The sequence below is a fragment of the Pediculus humanus genome, genomic scaffold, assembly GCF_000006295.1.
Source record: "Pediculus humanus corporis 1103172108221 genomic scaffold, whole genome shotgun sequence".
Lineage (NCBI taxonomy): Eukaryota > Metazoa > Arthropoda > Insecta > Psocodea > Pediculidae > Pediculus > Pediculus humanus.
In genome coordinates this window covers 30,364-48,794 of record NW_002987791.1, presented here as the reverse complement: position 1 = coordinate 48,794, position 18,431 = coordinate 30,364, and the positions used below count along the sequence as shown (strand labels likewise).

Below are 18,431 nucleotides of genomic sequence, written 5' to 3'. Positions count from 1 at the left end.
TCCTTCACGTCATAGTTATCGTCGTCGTATTGGAAATGTTCGAAATCGTTAATCATGAAATTTTGATAATTTCTCTTACCACCCCACGATGTGAATCTCGTACGTTTTTTTTTCATCCCTTCCTCATTTTTAAAATTTTCCCCTTCGTCCGTCGGGAAAAGGCCGGGAAAATCTCTTTTACCACCCCAACTCCTAAAACCCGGTCCTCTTTTAAAACCTTCCGCTATTAAATTTTTCCTATCGTACGTCAAATATCCCCCCCGATTGTCGTTGCCGGTATATTTGTCGCCGTTTTGCGAAACGGGTACGTGCACGACTAATTTTTTAATTTTGTCATTTTTCTCGTAATTAACGACGGATTTGTCATTTTTATTCGAATAATTATTAAATCCGACATTTTTATTGTTGTTTTTCTCTTGTAATTCGTTCCAAACTCTACAGGGTAACGAATCGTACGAATTTGAACGTTCGCCCTGGAAAAATAATAAAAATTTATTACCCACGGTTAAAAAAATTATTTGTTTTTATTATTATTATTATTATTATTATTATTAAAACCTTTATGCTTGTATTAGGAGCAGAAGACGTATAATCGGATCCGCAAATGATTAAATTATCATTGCTCGTTGTCGATGCCGTTGATAAAATTCCCAAAAGAATAAATGATTGATATCCGAATATCGTCGCCGGTTCTTTCATTTTTCTAAAATCAAAATTATTATTATTATTATTATTATTATTATTATTATTATTATTAATTATAACCTTTTTTTGACCTTTGACATAATAAATATTAATTTTTTATTCCGAATGTTTTATTGGTTTCGTTGTTCGAAATTGAAAAAAAAAAATGGGAAAAAGCTTTTTTTACTTTTTATACCTGAATTTTTTTTTTTTTTTTTTTCTAAAAATAATTTTTTTATTAAAGATGTCGATAAACTTATTATTATTATTATTATTATTATTAGTTTCGAATTTCAGGTATATATTTAAAAAATTTTCCTTTTTTTTTGTTGTTTTTGAAATTGTTTTAAACAAAAAGAAAAGAAAACAATGGAAGGCTTAAACGGGTATATAAGAAATTTTTTTTTCTTTGGAAAATTATTCGAACGTGATTTTTTTAATAATTATTTTCAATAATTAAAATTAATAATTATTATTATCGAACGTGAAAATCCGTTCGGAAAACAAACGTTCGACTCGAAAAACTAAACAAAACAACGACAAACATAATATAAACTTTTTTAATCGTCGGTTTTTTTAAAAAAAAAATAAAGTCGCCATGTTTTTTTTTTTTTAAATAAAGAAATTAAATTATTATTAATATTATTATTATTATTATTGTTACTATTATTATTACTACTAATTTACATAATTAATAACCAGAATAAAACGGAGTAATTAATTATTATTATTATTATGCGTTTTGCGTAAGAAAAAAGTCTGGAAATTATAAAATCGTTAAAATTTTATTAAATAGTAATTAATGAAAAGAATAATAATAATAATAATAATAATAATAATAATAATAGTAGTAATAATAATAACAACAACAACAACAATAATAATAATAATAATAAAAAAAGGTAAAAAAAATTTTTTCTTTTCTCAAACGGTAAAAATGTAAAAAACAAAAAATTTTAAAAATTTTATAAAAATTCTATTAATATAATAATAATGACGATGATGATAATAATAAATACAATAAGAAAAAATGGATAATAATAATAATAATAATAGGTATGAGTAACGTTATTAAAATAAATTTTTTTTAAAAATGCTAACCAAGAAAAACAGAAAGACAACAACAACAACCACAATGACAAACAATCAAACAAACAAAAAAAGAATCAAAAAATTCCGTTAAAAAAATTATTATTATTATTATTATTATTAGTTTTTTTTTGTTAAAATCGTAACGGTTTTTTTTTTTAAAAAAATTTTCCAACAAAAAAACGGTTTTAACAAAAAAAAAAAATTTTTTTTACAAATTATGATATGTCGTCGTGACAAAACAAACTCACCTTAAAATTATTTTTTTTTTAAACAAAAAAACAGGAACCGGAAATAGTAGTTGTAATAATAATAATTATTATTATTGAACGAACGAAGTACGTAAAATATTTAAAGTTACTTCTTCGACACGTTAGATTCGATTAATTAACGGATAAACGCGTTACCGGGAAAGAAAATAAAAAAAGGTAAAAGAAGAAGAAGAAGAATAGATGATGATGATGATGTTGGATAAAAACTAGCAAAAAAAAAAAATACAAGAGAAAATTTTTTTTTTCTTTTCTTTTCTTTTCTTATTTCTTTCTTACTTACTTTCTTAGTTTATATGTTTTAATTTGCGAACGGTTGAACGTTTAAAAACCGAACGCGGATGAGAAAATGATGAAAAAGCTTTCAACGTATTGAATAGATAACATCTATCTTATCTTTTCAGGAGTTTTTTTTCAATCCGGCGCATTTAATACTTTTTTTTTTTCAATAGGGAATCCCTTTATTTTTAGCAATGGGTGGTGATGGCGGCGGTGGCGGTGGTGGTGGTGGTGATTCTGCCTTCTTCCATCCTACCTACCACTTTTATTCTTCTTATCTTCTTCCTCTTTTACTTTCCCTTATTTTCCTCCTACTTAATACTAAAGAAAATTCATTGTGTCATTAGACCATCATCGTTATCAATTTTTGGATCCTCCATCTTTTCTTAACATTTTTAATTTTGTACATGGACGATTTGTCAAAAAGAAAAAAAAAAAATTTTTTTTATTTATTTATTAATAAACAATTTCCAGATAAGAAAATTAATTTGTTGTTGTCGTTGCTGTCGCTGTCGGTAATTTCTTCCTGGAAAAATAAATTTTTCCACTTTTCTTCTTATCATTTTCCACGTAATAAAAAAAATCCGTTGGCGAAAATGTCGTTTATGTGTATAAAAAGGATATTTTAAACAAAATGGCGCCCGTTCTACGTCATGACGTCCGCACTACGTCATCGCGTCCTCTTGTCGATTGTTAACAAATATGGCGAATGAATAGGATTCGTTAACGTAAAAAAAAAAAAAAAAAGTCGTTATATTAAATTTTATTATTATTTTAACTTTTTATTTTTTCAATTAACATTTTCTTTTTTTTTTGGGGAGGTGGGGAGGTACGGGAAGGATACAAATATTATTATTATTATTATTGAATTTTACATGGAGGATGATTTTTTTCCTCTCGCGGCCCAGAAAACATCTTGTTTCTTTTCTTTTTCATTATTATCCGGTTTATCAAATAAATTTTTCATAAATTCCGGTAAATCGAGATAGATAACATATTTTTTTTTCGCGACATCTTTAACGTCGTCATCGGTCGTCGATGACGTCAACGACGATGACGTCCGTGACATCTCAGAATTTTTACTTTCGTTTAATTTCATCAACAACAATTCTTTAAGATAACGCGATAAAATTTGTTTGATGACGTTTACCGGACAATTTCCGTTAAAAATCGGAGGAGGATATTTATCGAAAAAATCATTTTGTCCATTCGATTCGACGTCATCGAATTTTATTTTAAAATCGTTAATTTTCTTATCGTCGCAAACGATGGAAAAATCGACGAACGGAGAACGTTTTGAAAAATCGTGACGTGACGTCATAGCGTCATCGTAAATAAAAATGCAATTTTTATCATCTCTATGATGATTGTTGTTAGTGACGTCATTATTACGTCTTCCTCTTGCAGGCCAAAATTTCGGATCGAATGGCATTTCTAAAGGTACTCCGAAATTATCACGTTTCTTATCAATTATTATTTTATTTCCATCTTTTAATTTTTCCGGCGGTGATAAGAAAATTTCCGCGCGTGTTTTTAATTTAGGTATCATTAAAACTATCAATAATATTATTTTTGCCACGTGTGTCGATAACATTTTCCTCTTCTTGTTTATCAACGAAATCTACGAAAAAACATATCAATAATATATTGTTAAAATTCGATTTGACGTGGCACTAGATTTTAATGAAAAAAAATTTAAATAATTACCTACCTGCGTTTGAATACTTGTTTTTTCGACGATTTCTTTCGTTTAAAAAATGTTGATGATGATGATGATAATAATGATGATAAAATCAAAACAGAATCATTTTTTTAATTCGTTAACGATAATACTTTTTTCGTTCGATATATTTTTTATCGTGTCAATAACTATCTACTTTTTATGATCTTGACTCGCCGATGCTTAAACGTTTTTTGAAATCCATTAATACTCGAGTTGGGTTTTTAAAACATTTTTTTTTTTTTTGTTTTAAGGATTTTAATTTAGTTATTTATTTATTTTTTTTGTTTGTTGGTTTAAAACTACTGGAAAAAAAGATTTTCTCTCTCTCTCACACACACACACACACACACACTCTCTCTCTCTCTCTCTCTCTCTCTTTTGTTTGAAGTATGTTGTTTTTTTTACAGGTTGGTTTTTCCAAAGGGAAAATGGTTGTTTTATTTTTACCCTCAAGGTTTTCACTTACTTAATTTTTTTTCCTTTTTTCATTTTCTTTTTTCTTGGTCGTGGGAAGGGGAGGGCGGGAGCGAGGGGGGTCGGGGGGAAAAGGAAAAAAGGAGGTAAATATAATTTTAAAAAATAAATTTACTTTACTTTTTTTTCTCTCTGTGTTGGTGTGTGTGTGTGTGTGTGTGTGGATAATGAGTTTTAATATCATAACAAAAAAAATTTTATTTTGTTCAGCCATTTGGGAAAACAGTAATAATAATAATAATAGTACTTTTGAAAGGATTAGAGTAGTCTTGTAATTCCATCATTACACTTTTACATCTCCAGAAAAAACGTTCAGACATTTTTTTTTTCGAATAGGAAAATCTTTTATATTTTCTTTTGTTTGTTTCTTTGATTTCAGGTTGCCATGTTCTAAGTAATATTTCAAAATGGTGAGTTTAATAATTAATTCAGGTTTTTGTTAATAAGGTATCGTTTTAATATTGTTTGTTTTCCGTACAAACCTGACATCTTATTTTTTCTCCTACAGAGATTCAGATTTTGTGGAGATTTAGATTGTCCGGATTGGGTTCTGGCAGAAATTAACACTTTATCTAAAATGGTACAACAACATTTATCATAGATACTTTCCTTCATTTCTCCCCTCCCCCCGAAAATTACTTATTATCATTTTCAATGATTTCAGAGTTCTATAAAAGTAAAAATGTTGGGACAAATCGTTTTGAAATTTTTAACAGGAGACGAATTTAACGTAAGTTTTTCCTTTCTTTATATTTTTCGTAATATTATCTGTTTATTATTGTTTAATAATAATAATAATGTTAATAATAATAATGGTAATAATAATAATAATGATTGAAAAGAAGAAAGATTGACGTTTTCTTTTTTTTCTTATTCATAAACGAACGTTAGACGATATCTAAAAAAACGAACATATTTATTATTATTATTATTATTATTATTATTATTATTATTATTATTATATATATTTTGTAAATAATTGGTTATTAAAAATTAATAAATAAATAAATAATCCACGTAATTTTCATTTTTGCCGTTAAAAAAGGAAAAAATGGAAACGTTAGAACCGTTCAATTAAAACCTACGTCATCAGTCTTATTTTTAAAAAAAATGGACGTCATTGTTATTTTTTTAACGATTTTCTTTTTTCTTTTGTTTGTTGTTTGTTTGTTTTCAGGAAGAAAAAGCAACGAAATTAGTTTCTGATGCTAAATTAGGTGAATGAAATTTTCCAAAATGAAAATTTAACGGAAACGTTAAGGTTCGAAAATTTGATTTTTTTGTTGTTGTTGTTGTTGTTGTTGTTAGACGAAGATGATATGAAAGGTTGCGTTGCTGCCATATCTCAAATATTCACGTCTTCTGCTAGATACGGAATAGAAGAAGATGTTTTAAATAACGAATTACAACAATTGGGATTACCCAAAGAACACGCTACAGCATTAGGAAAAGTTTATAACGAAAATAATAATAATCTAACGGAAATCCTTTCTAAAAAATCTCTTAGAAGTATTTTGTTTTTTTTTTTTTTTAATTTTTCATTTTAAATCTATCGAAATCGTTTATAATATTAATTTATTAATTAATTTACGTTTCAGCGAGCGTTTTAGAAGATGTCAATTGCGATATTTCAAATGTTGAAAAACGAGAAATCGAACTCGATATTAAAATAAACGATAAAATCGAAAACGTCGTTAATTCTGACGTCATCAAAATGTCTGCCGAACAGTTAGCTTTACTTATAAACGGTAATAATTTTGTATGAATTTTTTTTCGTTTTATTCGTTGTTAATTACGATTATCATTATATATTTTTTTCATAATGGCGTCGAGTTTAATAATAATAATAATAATAATAATAATAATAATAATAATAATAATAATAATAATAATAATAATAATAATAGTAATTAAATGATTTCAGATTTAAAAAGAGCTCAAGAACGAATGAAAAATTTACCCAAATGAAATGAATTTGATTGATAACGAGGAAGAATTTTCGTTTAAAAATAAATATTTAATAATATAACAATAATAATAATATCGTTATGTAATAATTTATATATTAAAAATACCTATTAACATCACAAATGTTTTTTTTTTTTTTTTGGGGGGGGGGGTTAGTTGAGGTCATTCTCACTTTATCCTATTAATTGTTATTATTATTATTTTAAGTATTCTTTTGTAAATTAAATTTTACCTGAAAGATGTTTACCATAGTCACGTGATTATGACTCAGAATAAAAATAATTCGGGTAAATAATTATTTGAATAAAAAACCAAAAAAAAAAAAAAAAAAAATTTATTAAATAATTTGTGGATGGAGTAGAATGTTCTACAGGGAAATAAATTATGTTGATTAGAAAAAAAAATTAATTATTATTATTATGTGATAGAATGTTTTACTGCTTTCATTCCAGAATTTTTTTGATTTAACAAAATAAAATAAAATATTCACTCCACCGAACGGTGGTTTTTCCATATGATTTTCCTTTGACTGAATTTTTCCCTTTTCTTTGTTAACAATTCCTTTTAAATTTGTTGTTTAGTTATTGTAATGTAACATAATGCACCAAACAAGATGAAATTTTTGGAATGTTCTAACACTCTATGATTAATTTTTCAAATTCTTTAAACATTTCAACATTTTTTTAAATATTTTATTCCATTACCTCCCCTACAAATCGATGAGTGACTAACTCCTTTTTGTTTTATTCCTTAAAATGTCTTTTTCCCTTTTTTTCTCCTTAAAACCTTTCTACAGACAGCTAACCAATTTCTTAACTGACTTTTCTTATGTTTTATGTAAATCAAAATCAGGCTTCCCATTCATTTTCCTCATTTAAGGTGGAGATATTTTCCAAGATATTTTTTCCTTGGATAATAAAATCCACCAACAATACCAATATTTTGTGTACCATCATCGTCTGCTACCATCATCAAACCAAATTTTTTTTTTATAATATTATCATTATTTATTCTCCCCCTCCCCCCGGTGTAAAGCTATTTTTATCCGATTTGACAATAAGAACCAACTTTTACCGTCCTTGGAAAAAAAAGGTTTCCTTTAATAATAATAATAATAATAATAAAAAACATTTACGACGTTTTTTTTTGTTTTTTTTTTAAAGTAAAAATCTTTTTCGGCGAATTCTCCTTTGACGGAATTTTCTTTTTTCCACCCAAAGGAAAAATTCAAATTTTTAAATTTATTACTCGTGTTTGTCAGACAGATTATTTACAACCCCGGCAAGTCTTAGACCTGTAAAAAGGAAAAAAAATTTAATGCAAATAATTTTTCCAAAATGTTTGCAATAATTATATTTCAAAATTTTATACCTTAAAAAAAAAAAAAAAAAATTCCTGACATTAAAACTACCACCCTCAATAATAAAAAACCCTACCATAAAAAAAATTCGAATCCATTTCTTAGCCTTTTTGTAACAAGGAATGAAAAATAGTTAAACAAATAAAATACTCCGTTAATTGTTATTACCTGGAACAATTATTTAAACAAATTATCAATTTAATTTGTTTTTGGTATCATATGACCGTATCAAAGACACCACATTCATATCAATATGGTTTCAATTTATTTATCACCTGGATTCGTATTATAAAATTTTAAAACTACTGCGTTCAATATTAACTCTTAGTCAAACAAACAAACAAACAAACAACGACAACATTTCAACGTCCGTTTTAAAAAAAAAAAAAACGTGTAAAATTAAAAAATATAATAAATATATATTTACGCGATTATTTTAATAACAACAACAACAACGGACGTTATGTAAAAGTGCGCGTAAATTTTAGTTAACGGTAACGAATTTCATAGAGGGTGAAAACAAAAAATCGATTATTTCGATTAATCGATGGAATTTATGATGGAATTTTTAACGTAAATATAATTTAATTCGTTCGAAAATGTGAAAAAAAATGTTTTTGTGAAAATCGAATTCGGGTGAGAAAATGATATTTTCCGGATAAATTAAAATTTCGAAAAAAAAAAATAAAATGAAATACAATATGGAGGAAAGTTTTTATTTTTTTTTTTTTGGGGGGAGGAGGGAGATGTTTGTGTATTTAAACCCTTGATAATAAAAAAAAAAGTTCTGGAATACAAATTTAACGGTTTTGTATCACGTATAAATAAAAAATTCTAAGCTTTCGAATCGAATGAACAAAATATATATATATATAAAATAACAAAAAAGTTTTACTCCCGTGGGCGGTTAAAAAAAAAAAAAAAATATTTATTGGTTTCGTAAAAAAAAAAAAAAAAAATTGAAAATGGAAAAAAATTTTTCTTTTTTTTGTTCAAATCGAATCCTTTTTTTTTTTTTTTTGTCGTACGAAAACTTTTTTTTCTCCCCAATTTTTAATCGTTTGTTATAAAGTTTTAAGTATTTTTTTCAATATCATTTCAACATATTAAATAAAATAATTTGTTTGTTTATATTTAAACGTTTCGAATTATTTTAAATATTTAAATTCTGATTCTCTCTCTCTCTCTCTCTCTCTCTCTCTCTCTCTATGATTGTCTTTTTTTAAAAATATTTTTGGGTTAAAATGAAACGAAAAAAATATATAATATTTAATTAGAAATAAATAAATATTAAGTTGCAATATTCGTCTGGTAATGATGTTACCCCCCCCTCACCTCCCCATTTATGTTTATGAAAAGTCATCATGTCGTCGACAAAACAATTTGTTATAACGTCTAAGATTTTTATTAAACAACAAAACAAACGACAATTTATGATTTTTAGTCTAAATATCTCAAATATCTTATATTGTTGTTGTTGGTGTTGATGTCTGCTGGAAAATTTTGTGGTACACAGGTTTAAATTAAATTGTTATTTAGCAAATAAAAATTTTACAGTTATTCAAGTTAAATAGGATAAGGGTGAGTAAGGGTAAAAATGTATGACTAAGTGGTTGCAAACCTGAGAGTGAAAGCAATGACCTTTGAAGGGGGTTCGCCATTTTGGCGGCTACCTGAATTGAGTAGGTTTGACCAAGAAGAACCTTTTCGTTCGTTATTATTATTTGCAAACCTTTTTTTTTTTTTTTTACTTCTTTGTTAAATTTGCATATAAATAGTGGTGAAAAAATTATGGTAAGGCAGAATCAACTCGACTTTCAAGGAGTACAGAGTAAAATGTTGATTTGGATTGTTGAATCTTGACCGGCTTTGGGGATGTTAAAAACCTCACCGGGTAAGATTCATCCATCCTGATCAATACAATCAACGGTTTCGGCACTTGGTGAACGTTGGGTGTCGACCTAGGCACGTATTTTTAATCGTGACTAGATCGAACACTCGACTTTGGCCAGGGGGTATGTTTCTACGACAGTATACACCAACGGATGGATTGATGCATGGATGGATCTTCATGGAAATGATGTCTGGTCTCTTCTTCTTTGGTTACCTAGTTTTGCGGACATATTTGAGAACCCATAAAGCTAGGTCAGCAAAGCAGAATGGGTCAGACGAATCTTCACATGGAATTTTTTATTAATATTATTATTATCAAGAAGAAAGGGTTCAGGAACTATGACTGTGGTATGTCCACAAAAATCGTATCACAGCCACAGTTACCTTCGACACTTTGTTTCTATGCCTTCATTATTCAACGTCAAAACAATTGTATATATTGTTAGTTAATCAATCTTAGGCTGTAACCTGCTCTGTGGTGATAAAATTTTATTCTCATCACTGGGTGGTGTTACTCCCTAAGATAATTGACATCCTCTTTTTTAAGTTTATGGAAAAATTTGGTCCCAATATGACGGGTGAATCCAACTTGGTATGAGGATGATTATATTAAATAACCTCACCGGGTAAGATTCATCCGTTTGATTGGGAAACAATCATCGTGGAAAAACATTTTTAAGAAAGGTTTTCTCATCTCTTCTTCTTTGGTTACCTAGCTTTGCGGAGTAATATTCAGTCTTCATAAAGCTAGGTCAGCAAAGCAGAATGGACGGAGACGTAACGACAGGAATAAAACACAACAACAAATTTATTTAAATATATATATAATTATATTTCCCATTATCCCAAAGATTCTTTAACAATAAAAAGCATACACCTAATCCAACATTTTTCTAATCATGTAATTTAAAATTCCACCATTTTTATAGTAAGTTAATTCTACTTCTGTATCTAATCTCAATCTTGTATCGAAGCTTCTTCCGTCGTTCAGCTGCAAGATAAAAATTAATTTAATTAAATAAATAAAAAGTCGCCATTTTATTTTTATTACGGAAATATGCTCACATTCACTGTAATTTTTTGCAACGGTTTGACATCGTCTGGTATGTCAATCGTATAAGTTTCCTTTCCGGTGAGTTTCAATTTTTCAGCATCTTGGCCCTCCAAATATTGTAGGGGTATTATTCCCATTCCAACCAGGTTAGATCTGTGAATCCTTTCGTAAGTTTCTGCAATCACTGCTTTTATGCCCTGTAAAAAGAAACCACCATTTTGGTATTTAACCGTTAATTAATTATTCTTTTTTTTTTTAATTTCAGGTTGTTTACCAATAAGTACGGTCCTTTTGCAGCCCAGTCTCTGGACGATCCCGATCCGTAATCTTTACCGGCGAGAATGATTAAGGGAGTATTTTCCATTTTGTACCGTTCGGCAGCGTCGAAGACATCCATCTGTAATTAAATTTAGTTAGAAAAGAAAATTTACAATATCACATACAATTTTCCTCCATACCTCTTCTCCTGTTGGGATGTGAATTGTTTTCGGCCCTGGTTGATTCATGAATTTATTAACAAGCCGGATGTTAGCGAAAGTACCACGTGCCATTACTGCGTCATTTCCTCTTCTCGATCCGTACGAGTTGAAGTCTCTCGGCATTAACCTAGTATCAATATTATGTTTAGTATTAATATTAAATAAATTCTGGACTATTAATTAAAATTTACCCCTTTGATGCTAAAAACCGAGCTGCTGGACTGTTTCTCGCAATACTTCCGGCTGGAGATATATGATCAGTTGTTACCGAATCTCCCAAGTTTAGTAAAACTCTGGCATTTTTGACTGATTTCACTCCAGGTAGTGCCTTAATTAAACAAATAAGTTACTATTTATGATTTCCGGTTTCATTTTTAATAAACTTACGAATATAAGTAGTATTGTTCAAACAAATATTTGTTATTAATCCTGTGCCCTGATTAATTATGTTAATGTCTTCCGGCAAGGTTTTTTTGTTAAACTGACATACTTTCTTTTATAATTGATTTATTTAGAGCGAGGGTAAGAGACTAGTACTAATAATAAATGCAAAGTATTATTGCTCTTTTCCTTACTCTAGTCATTCCATCGAAAAATGGTGGTTTTTTGATATAAGTTGAAGTTTCATTCCATGGGTATAATTTGGAGGGAGGTGCTTGAATGCTTTGCCACGAGAGAGAGCCATTTTGTATTTTTCCGTATACTTCTTCAAACATAACAGGAATTACATGTTTTTTTTCCACTTCTTGGATTTCTGCTCTAAAGTTTTATAAAACAAATGGTTTAGCAGTCGTTTATTAGATATCTTCTTTTGATACTTTATGGAACAAATATTTACCTGGTAGGCCAAATGTCTCGAAGGTATATTTCTTTGCCATCGGGAGTCATTCCAAGAGGTTCGGTTTCGAAATCGATATCCACTCTTCCGGCAATCGTGTAAGCTATTACTAATAAAGGAGATGCCAAGTAGTTAGCTCTTGTGTTGGGGTGAATTCTACCCTCGAAATTACGATTTCCAGAAAGAACGCCACAACAAACCAAATCCGCCTGATTTAACGTATACAATATTGTCCATTAAAGTTTGGAATGATTAATACATGATTAAATTTTAGTTAAACCTACTTTTTCAATAGCTTCGACAACAGATGGTGGAAGTGGTCCAGAATTACCAATACAAGTCATGCATCCATATCCCACAACTGAAAATCCTAATTGCTCGAGGTATGGTACGACGCCACTTTCTTTCAGATAGTACGTTACAACCCCTGAACCAGGCGAAAGAGACGTTTTTATGTAAGGTAAGGTCGTAAGGCCTGCTTGAACAGCTTTTTTTGCTAACAATCCTGCAATATCCTGAGGGTTATTATCTAAAGACTTTCAAAAATTCAAATTATGTATACATTGACTTCATACCAGCTCCTAACATGACACTCGGGTTACTTGTGTTTGTACAACTGGTGATAGCAGCAATCACAACAGATCCATGTTTGAGAATATAATCTTTACCTTCGTAATTAAACGAACACATAGCCTTTGTTTGTTCGGCGTTCAATCCAAAACCTTTGAATCCCACCTAATTATAATTTATTACTTATAATAAGAATTTTTGTATTCATTCTTCTTCAATTTTTTAGATAAACTACTACTTACCTTATTTGTGAGACAGTTCAAAAAGTCTGTTTTCATTTCGCTGACAGATACACGGTCATGTGGTCTCTTAGGACCACTAACTGAACTTACAACTGTTCCTAGGTCAAGTTCTATGACCTGACTGTAAACAGGGTCTTGCGTAGAGTCAGCATAATCTCTAAGCATTTTAGTCGTTTTAAGATAATGCTCCATGACTTTGATTTTGCTTACGGGTCTATCTATAATGAATGCGTAATTTGGAAGTAAAAGTATTTAAAATATTAAATTTTGTAAAACTAAACTTCACATTACTTGTTTTTTTTAAGTAATCTAAACTCTCTTGGTCAACAGGGAAAAAACCAACTGTTGCTCCATATTCGGGACACATGTTGCTTATGGTTGCCCTATCAGCGATGCTCAGTGCAGATACACCAGGACCGAAAAATTCAACAAACTTTCCAACAACTCCCAATTGCCTGAGATGCTATAATTATTGAGTAAAGAATTAACATCAAAAACGGTAATAAAACAAAAGTTTAATAAATTTTTCTGTTAACCTTTGTTATAGTTAAAACCAGATCTGTTGATGTAACATATGGCCCGAGAGTTCCAGTAATTTTGTACCCAACCACTTCTGGCAAAAGCATAGATATTGATTGGCCCAACATTACAGCTTCTGCTTCAATACCTCCTACTCCCCATCCTACTACTCCTAGCCCTATAAGAGTCAAAACATTATAATTTTTTTTTTTATCGAAATGTTAGTTTTAATAGGTTATATAAAAGATGAACTACCATTAATCATTGTTGTGTGAGAATCAGTGCCGACAACTGAATCAGGATATAATAAATTATCAACATTGAACACCAATCTAGCCAAATGTTCCAAATTCACTTGATGAACAATTCCTGAGCCTGGAGGTACGATTAACATATTTCTAAATGCTTTTGCACCCCATTTTAAAAATGTGAATCTTTCTTTGTTTCTCTCAAATTCTAAATCTTCATTTTTTTGTAATGCATCAGAACTGTAATAACATATTTTCTCAAATTAATATTTGCTCATGTATTATTACACCCAATCATGTAAAAGAATTACGTTTTAACAAAATCTACTTGAACTGAATGATCAATTACAAGATCAGATGGACAAATGGGATTTATTTTGTCAGGATCTCCTCCTAATAATTTTACAGCATCTCTCATAGCAGCAAAATCAACCACTGCTGGAACTCCAGTGAAATCCTGAAGAATTACACGTGCAGGTTTGAAAGCTACTTCTACTCCACCAGGTACTTTTTGATTTGTCTCCCATTGTAAAATATTTTTTACGTCGTTTTCTGTTACCTACAATTTTAGGTATTTGCATCAAGTTAAATTAAAATTAAGATACTTTATTACAAATATAGACGTGAATGATAATTATTTAATTACTTGAAAGTTGTCACAGTTCCTAACTGCCGACTCTAATAAAACTCTTATCGAATAGGGTAACCTTTGATAAGCATCCCCAAAGGCGCATAAATCAAAATATTTGTATTCAATTCCATCTAATAAAAAGGAATTGAAATAATTTTTGTAAGGATTTCTTTCTGAAAATTTATGAAATTAAAATATTAAATAGGATTTTATAAAAGGTTTGATTTATTTTTTAAAAAAAATAATAATAATAAAAATTGATAACTCATTGATATGCTATAACACTGCGTCATCACGTATTGCTACACAAATGTTGTGTAAGCATTTATTTAAAAAATTAAATTTTTGTAATTATTAAATTTTTAAAAATTTTATAGGTTTTATTTTATTTTACATTCAAATTCAATTAAATAATATTTATAAATACATTTACTTACCATTCATTTTATTTTTACTCTCAGAATGATAAGTCTGAATAGTAGATTATTCAAACTAACACAGTTAATTTTCTATTGACCCGATAGTTTATTAACATGGCACCGGTTGGTAAATACTGTGCTAACGGAGGGGAGTCAGATCAAGATAGCGGTTTGTTTTGGTTTTTTCATTTAAATTCATTAATGAAATCTTATTTTAATTATATGTATATGTTACTCAACGAGTATTTTTTGAATTTCAGTTAACAATTCGGGATCTGATTCAGAAGGTGCAGAAAGTAATGCTTCAGGAAGCCGGAGTAGCAGTGCAGAATCTGGGAATCAAACTCGAAGATCAAGTCCTAGAAGTGATCGTTCAAAATCAAAATCTAGAAGTCCAGCCAATTCTCAAGGTTCAGGTAGTTGGCACTCCGACGCTGGTAGTCATGGTAGAAAATCAAGAAGAGATTCTGCCTCCTCTGGCAGTCCACGAGGTGCTCATTCAGAGAGAAGCGCCAAGTTTGATAGTGGTCGATCCCGTAGTCCGGAAGACAAAGCTGATCATTCACCTGGATCTGCTCATGAAAAATCTTCTAGATCTCCAAGTCCAGAAGGTGAAAGAAGTGGTTCAGCATCTCCTTCTAAAGCTTCAGAAAGTGGTGAATCAAGATCTGAATCACCGGATAATAAAAGTATTGACTCTGGGAAAAATAACAGAAGAAGTCAATCTGTGAATTCGGATAATGAAAAGAATAGAAAATCAAGATCAAGAAGTAAAGGAAGTAATAATTCAAGACAAAGTAGTGCTGGTTCAAGATCTGGTAGTGTCAGTGATAATGATTCTCAGCATTCGAAAGAGCAATCTGAATCTCCAGGTAGAGAGAACAATGATAAAAATAGAGATTCTATCGGTGAGGAAGATCATACTTCCAATGATAGAAAAAGTAGGGTTAAATCTTCAAAACGTAAAAGTCATTCAGGTAGTGATAGTGATAATCATTCAGATAAAGTAGTTTCTTTAAAGTCTTCTAAAAGTCGATCTAATAGCCCTCGAAAGAGTAAAAGTAATTCACCCAAGTCTGACAGATCTGGGTCTCCGGAAAAAAATAGAAAATCACATTCAAGAAGTAGATCTCCTGTAAGTGGCAGTGGAAGTGATAATGAACAAATTAAGGAAACCAGTACCAGGTACCAATTTAAAAACTTTTAATATGTTTAATCTTTTCGATTTCATACAAACTGATTTCAATATTTTTATGTAGTTAAATGTTCGAACCAATGATTTATTACAATTTTTATATTAAATTTTTTTTTTTTTTTTTTTAGAAAAAGAAAGAGAGCAGTTATAAGTGACGACAGTGGTTCTGACACAGGTAAAAAAAATGCAGACCCTGAAAATGATAGGGAAGACGGTGAAGATAGTGAAAAAGATTTAGTCAGTAAGTATTACTTCCCACAGCACAAATTACTATTAATTCATTATCGATTTAGTTTTAAAGATTAATAATAAATATTGAAATTTTTCAGTTGATGCAGAAGCTCTATTTGGAGATGCGTCAGACATTAGCTCAGATGAAGAAGGTAGAAAAAAGAAAGGATTGAAAAAACATGTCGAGAGTGAAGATAACAAGTCTCAAGGTGAAGAAAGTGATGCAGAGAGTCAAAAAGAAAAAAGCGACGATGAAAAAATTGATATGGACGGTGATGAAAAAGACGAAGACAAAGAAAATATTCCCGAAGAACCTCATCCCGAAACTCGTATCGATGTTGAAATACCTAAAATAACAACAGATTTGGGAAGAGATCTTCATTTTGTCAAGTTACCAAACTTTTTATCCGTTGAAACGAGACCTTTCGAACCTTCCACGTACGAAGATGAAATCGACGAAGAGGAAACATTAGATGAAGAAGGTCGTGCTAGGTACGTGGGTTAATGAATGGTTTATTTTCACCATTCCCGAATCCTGAAATCTAATTAATTTTTTTACAGGTTGAAATTAAAAGTTGAAAATACAATTAGATGGAAAGAAGTAACGAAACAAAATGGCGAATTCGAAAAACAAAGTAATGCTCGTTTTGTTAAATGGTCAGATGGTTCCATGTCTTTACATTTAGGCTCGGAAATATTTGACGTATACAAGCAACCTTTACAGGCACGTTATTTTGTACCTTAGAAAGAGCATCATCGGAATCGAAAGTTTTAAAATTTAAATTTTTCTTGTACAGGGCGATCACAATCACTTGTTCATAAGGCAAGGTACGGGTTTGCAAGGTCAGGCCGTTTTTCGAACCAAATTGACTTTCAGGCCGCATTCTACCGAATCTTTCACTCATAGGAAAATGACAATGTCTCTTGCCGACAGATCACAAAAGACTGCTGGAATAAAAGTATTATCATTAGTGGGTAAAGATCCCGAGGCTCACAGAGGAGAATTAATCAAGGTGGGAAAAAAGAAAAATAACAGTGGAGAAGCCATTTTTTTTTTCTCGGTGTAATATTTGTATTCGTGTTGTTTGTTGTCATGCAGAAAGAAGAAGAAAGATTGAAGGCGTCGGTTAGAAGAGAGAGTAAACAGAGACGAATACGAGAGAAAAGCGCTCACCGCGGTCTGTCTGCCGGATACCTGGAACCTGATAGATACGGTGATTTAGATTCGGACGAAGAAGGAATATCGATAAACGCGATTAAAAAACAACATAGGAATAAATTAAATAACAGCGGGGGTAATTTTAACACCGATGATGATGATGATAATAATATTTATTTTTTTTAATCTGTATTTATAAACTGAAATTATTATTATTATTATTATTATTATTATTAGACGATCGATCTCATATATACTCGTCGGACGAAGAAGGTTCGGATATTGAAACGAGAAGAGCAAGAAGGTTGGATAAGGCAAAAGCATTAAAAGATTCAGATTCGGATGATTCCGGCGGTGGTGGTGGTGGTGGAGGGGGAGGAGGTTCAAACTCTAAATCAGCCATTCAAAGTTCTAGCGAAGAGGATTAAAATTAGGAGGAGGAGGAGGAGGAGGATTTTTTTCAAAAATATCATTCGGATGTTTTCGTCGATATTAACGGGGAGGGGAAGGAGGGAGGGAGGGAGGGGGAAGAGAAAAAAGTATAAGATTCATGTATGTATGTATATATATATATATATTATGATGATTTCATCATTTTATATAGTATAATGAAGAACATTTTTTTTTTTAAAAGTGTCGTTTTTTTTTTTTTTTTTCCAAAGTTAAAACATACACAAAATAAAAATTACATTTTTTTTTTAGTATATTTTCACATACGATAAGATTAATTAATAAAATAATAATAATAATAATAATAATAATAATAATAATAATAATAAAATAGATGTATACAATTTGTATGACGCGTAAGTTTGTATAATTGCATAAACGATTTATTATTGATAAACAACGTTTGTTGTCGTTGTTGTTTTCCTTTTTAATATAATAATAATAATAATAATAAAAACCAATTGATTACAAAAAAAAAAGAAAAATTATATATATATATAATTTTACGATTAAAATGATTAAATCAATGAATCACACGTTATTATAATAATAATAATAATAATTAACTTAAAATTAATTAAAAATCACAAATAAGCGTTTAAAAAACAAAAAAAAAAAATTAACGTCACTAATCATTTCACACAATACTGCACCAAT

The 18,431-nt window shown here is 29.6% G+C and overlaps 5 protein-coding genes and 3 non-coding genes across 8 annotated transcripts in view; 4 read left to right on the top strand and 4 right to left on the bottom strand.

The window, feature by feature from the left end:
* Positions 1 to 699, bottom strand: part of Phum_PHUM449680 (uncharacterized protein) — a gene marked incomplete at both ends in the record, with an annotated part of 1,556 nt that extends 857 nt beyond the window's left edge. The window contains 2 exons of the mRNA XM_002429692.1: positions 80 to 473; positions 559 to 699. Coding sequence (XP_002429737.1) covers positions 80 to 473; positions 559 to 699 — 535 coding nt within the window. The remainder of the gene's footprint in view (positions 1 to 79; positions 474 to 558) is intronic.
* A 1,954-nt stretch (positions 700 to 2,653) lies between these two features.
* On the bottom strand, positions 2,654 to 3,753 carry Phum_PHUM449670 (uncharacterized protein; the record flags this gene model as incomplete). The annotated part of the gene is made up of 2 exons (XM_002429691.1): positions 2,654 to 2,701; positions 3,235 to 3,753. The coding sequence occupies 2 exons, from the start codon at positions 3,751 to 3,753 to the stop codon at positions 2,654 to 2,656; spliced, it is 567 nt and encodes a 188-aa protein (XP_002429736.1).
* Positions 3,754 to 4,925: 1,172 nt separating this feature from the next.
* Phum_PHUM449660 (COMM domain-containing protein, putative) lies at positions 4,926 to 6,283 on the top strand (the record flags this gene model as incomplete). Its single annotated transcript, XM_002429690.1, has 6 exons — positions 4,926 to 4,928; positions 5,027 to 5,098; positions 5,183 to 5,248; positions 5,696 to 5,735; positions 5,827 to 6,027; positions 6,117 to 6,283. 6 exons carry the CDS (start codon positions 4,926 to 4,928, stop codon positions 6,281 to 6,283), a joined length of 549 nt encoding a protein of 182 aa, XP_002429735.1.
* A 3,642-nt stretch (positions 6,284 to 9,925) lies between these two features.
* Phum_PHUM449650 lies at positions 9,926 to 10,018 on the top strand. The gene has a single exon (XR_009833536.1). It is a non-coding gene; the product is annotated as a microRNA, putative (microRNA).
* A 37-nt stretch (positions 10,019 to 10,055) lies between these two features.
* On the top strand, positions 10,056 to 10,142 carry Phum_PHUM449640. The gene has a single exon (XR_009833535.1). It is a non-coding gene; the product is annotated as a microRNA, putative (microRNA).
* Positions 10,143 to 10,428: 286 nt separating this feature from the next.
* On the bottom strand, positions 10,429 to 10,512 carry Phum_PHUM449630. The gene has a single exon (XR_009833534.1). It is a non-coding gene; the product is annotated as a microRNA, putative (microRNA).
* Positions 10,513 to 10,616: 104 nt separating this feature from the next.
* Positions 10,617 to 14,764, bottom strand: Phum_PHUM449620 (aconitase, putative; the record flags this gene model as incomplete). Its single annotated transcript, XM_002429689.1, has 16 exons — positions 10,617 to 10,730; positions 10,805 to 10,990; positions 11,068 to 11,190; positions 11,252 to 11,399; positions 11,464 to 11,600; positions 11,848 to 12,031; positions 12,111 to 12,319; positions 12,395 to 12,615; positions 12,686 to 12,845; positions 12,923 to 13,140; positions 13,214 to 13,385; positions 13,459 to 13,619; positions 13,694 to 13,929; positions 14,001 to 14,248; positions 14,336 to 14,493; positions 14,758 to 14,764. 16 exons carry the CDS (start codon positions 14,762 to 14,764, stop codon positions 10,617 to 10,619), a joined length of 2,682 nt encoding a protein of 893 aa, XP_002429734.1.
* An 89-nt stretch (positions 14,765 to 14,853) lies between these two features.
* Positions 14,854 to 17,752, top strand: Phum_PHUM449610 (RNA polymerase-associated protein LEO1, putative; the record flags this gene model as incomplete). Its single annotated transcript, XM_002429688.1, has 8 exons — positions 14,854 to 14,908; positions 15,000 to 15,924; positions 16,069 to 16,175; positions 16,264 to 16,657; positions 16,727 to 16,889; positions 16,963 to 17,178; positions 17,265 to 17,460; positions 17,562 to 17,752. 8 exons carry the CDS (start codon positions 14,854 to 14,856, stop codon positions 17,750 to 17,752), a joined length of 2,247 nt encoding a protein of 748 aa, XP_002429733.1.
* Positions 17,753 to 18,431: the final 679 nt, after the last annotated feature.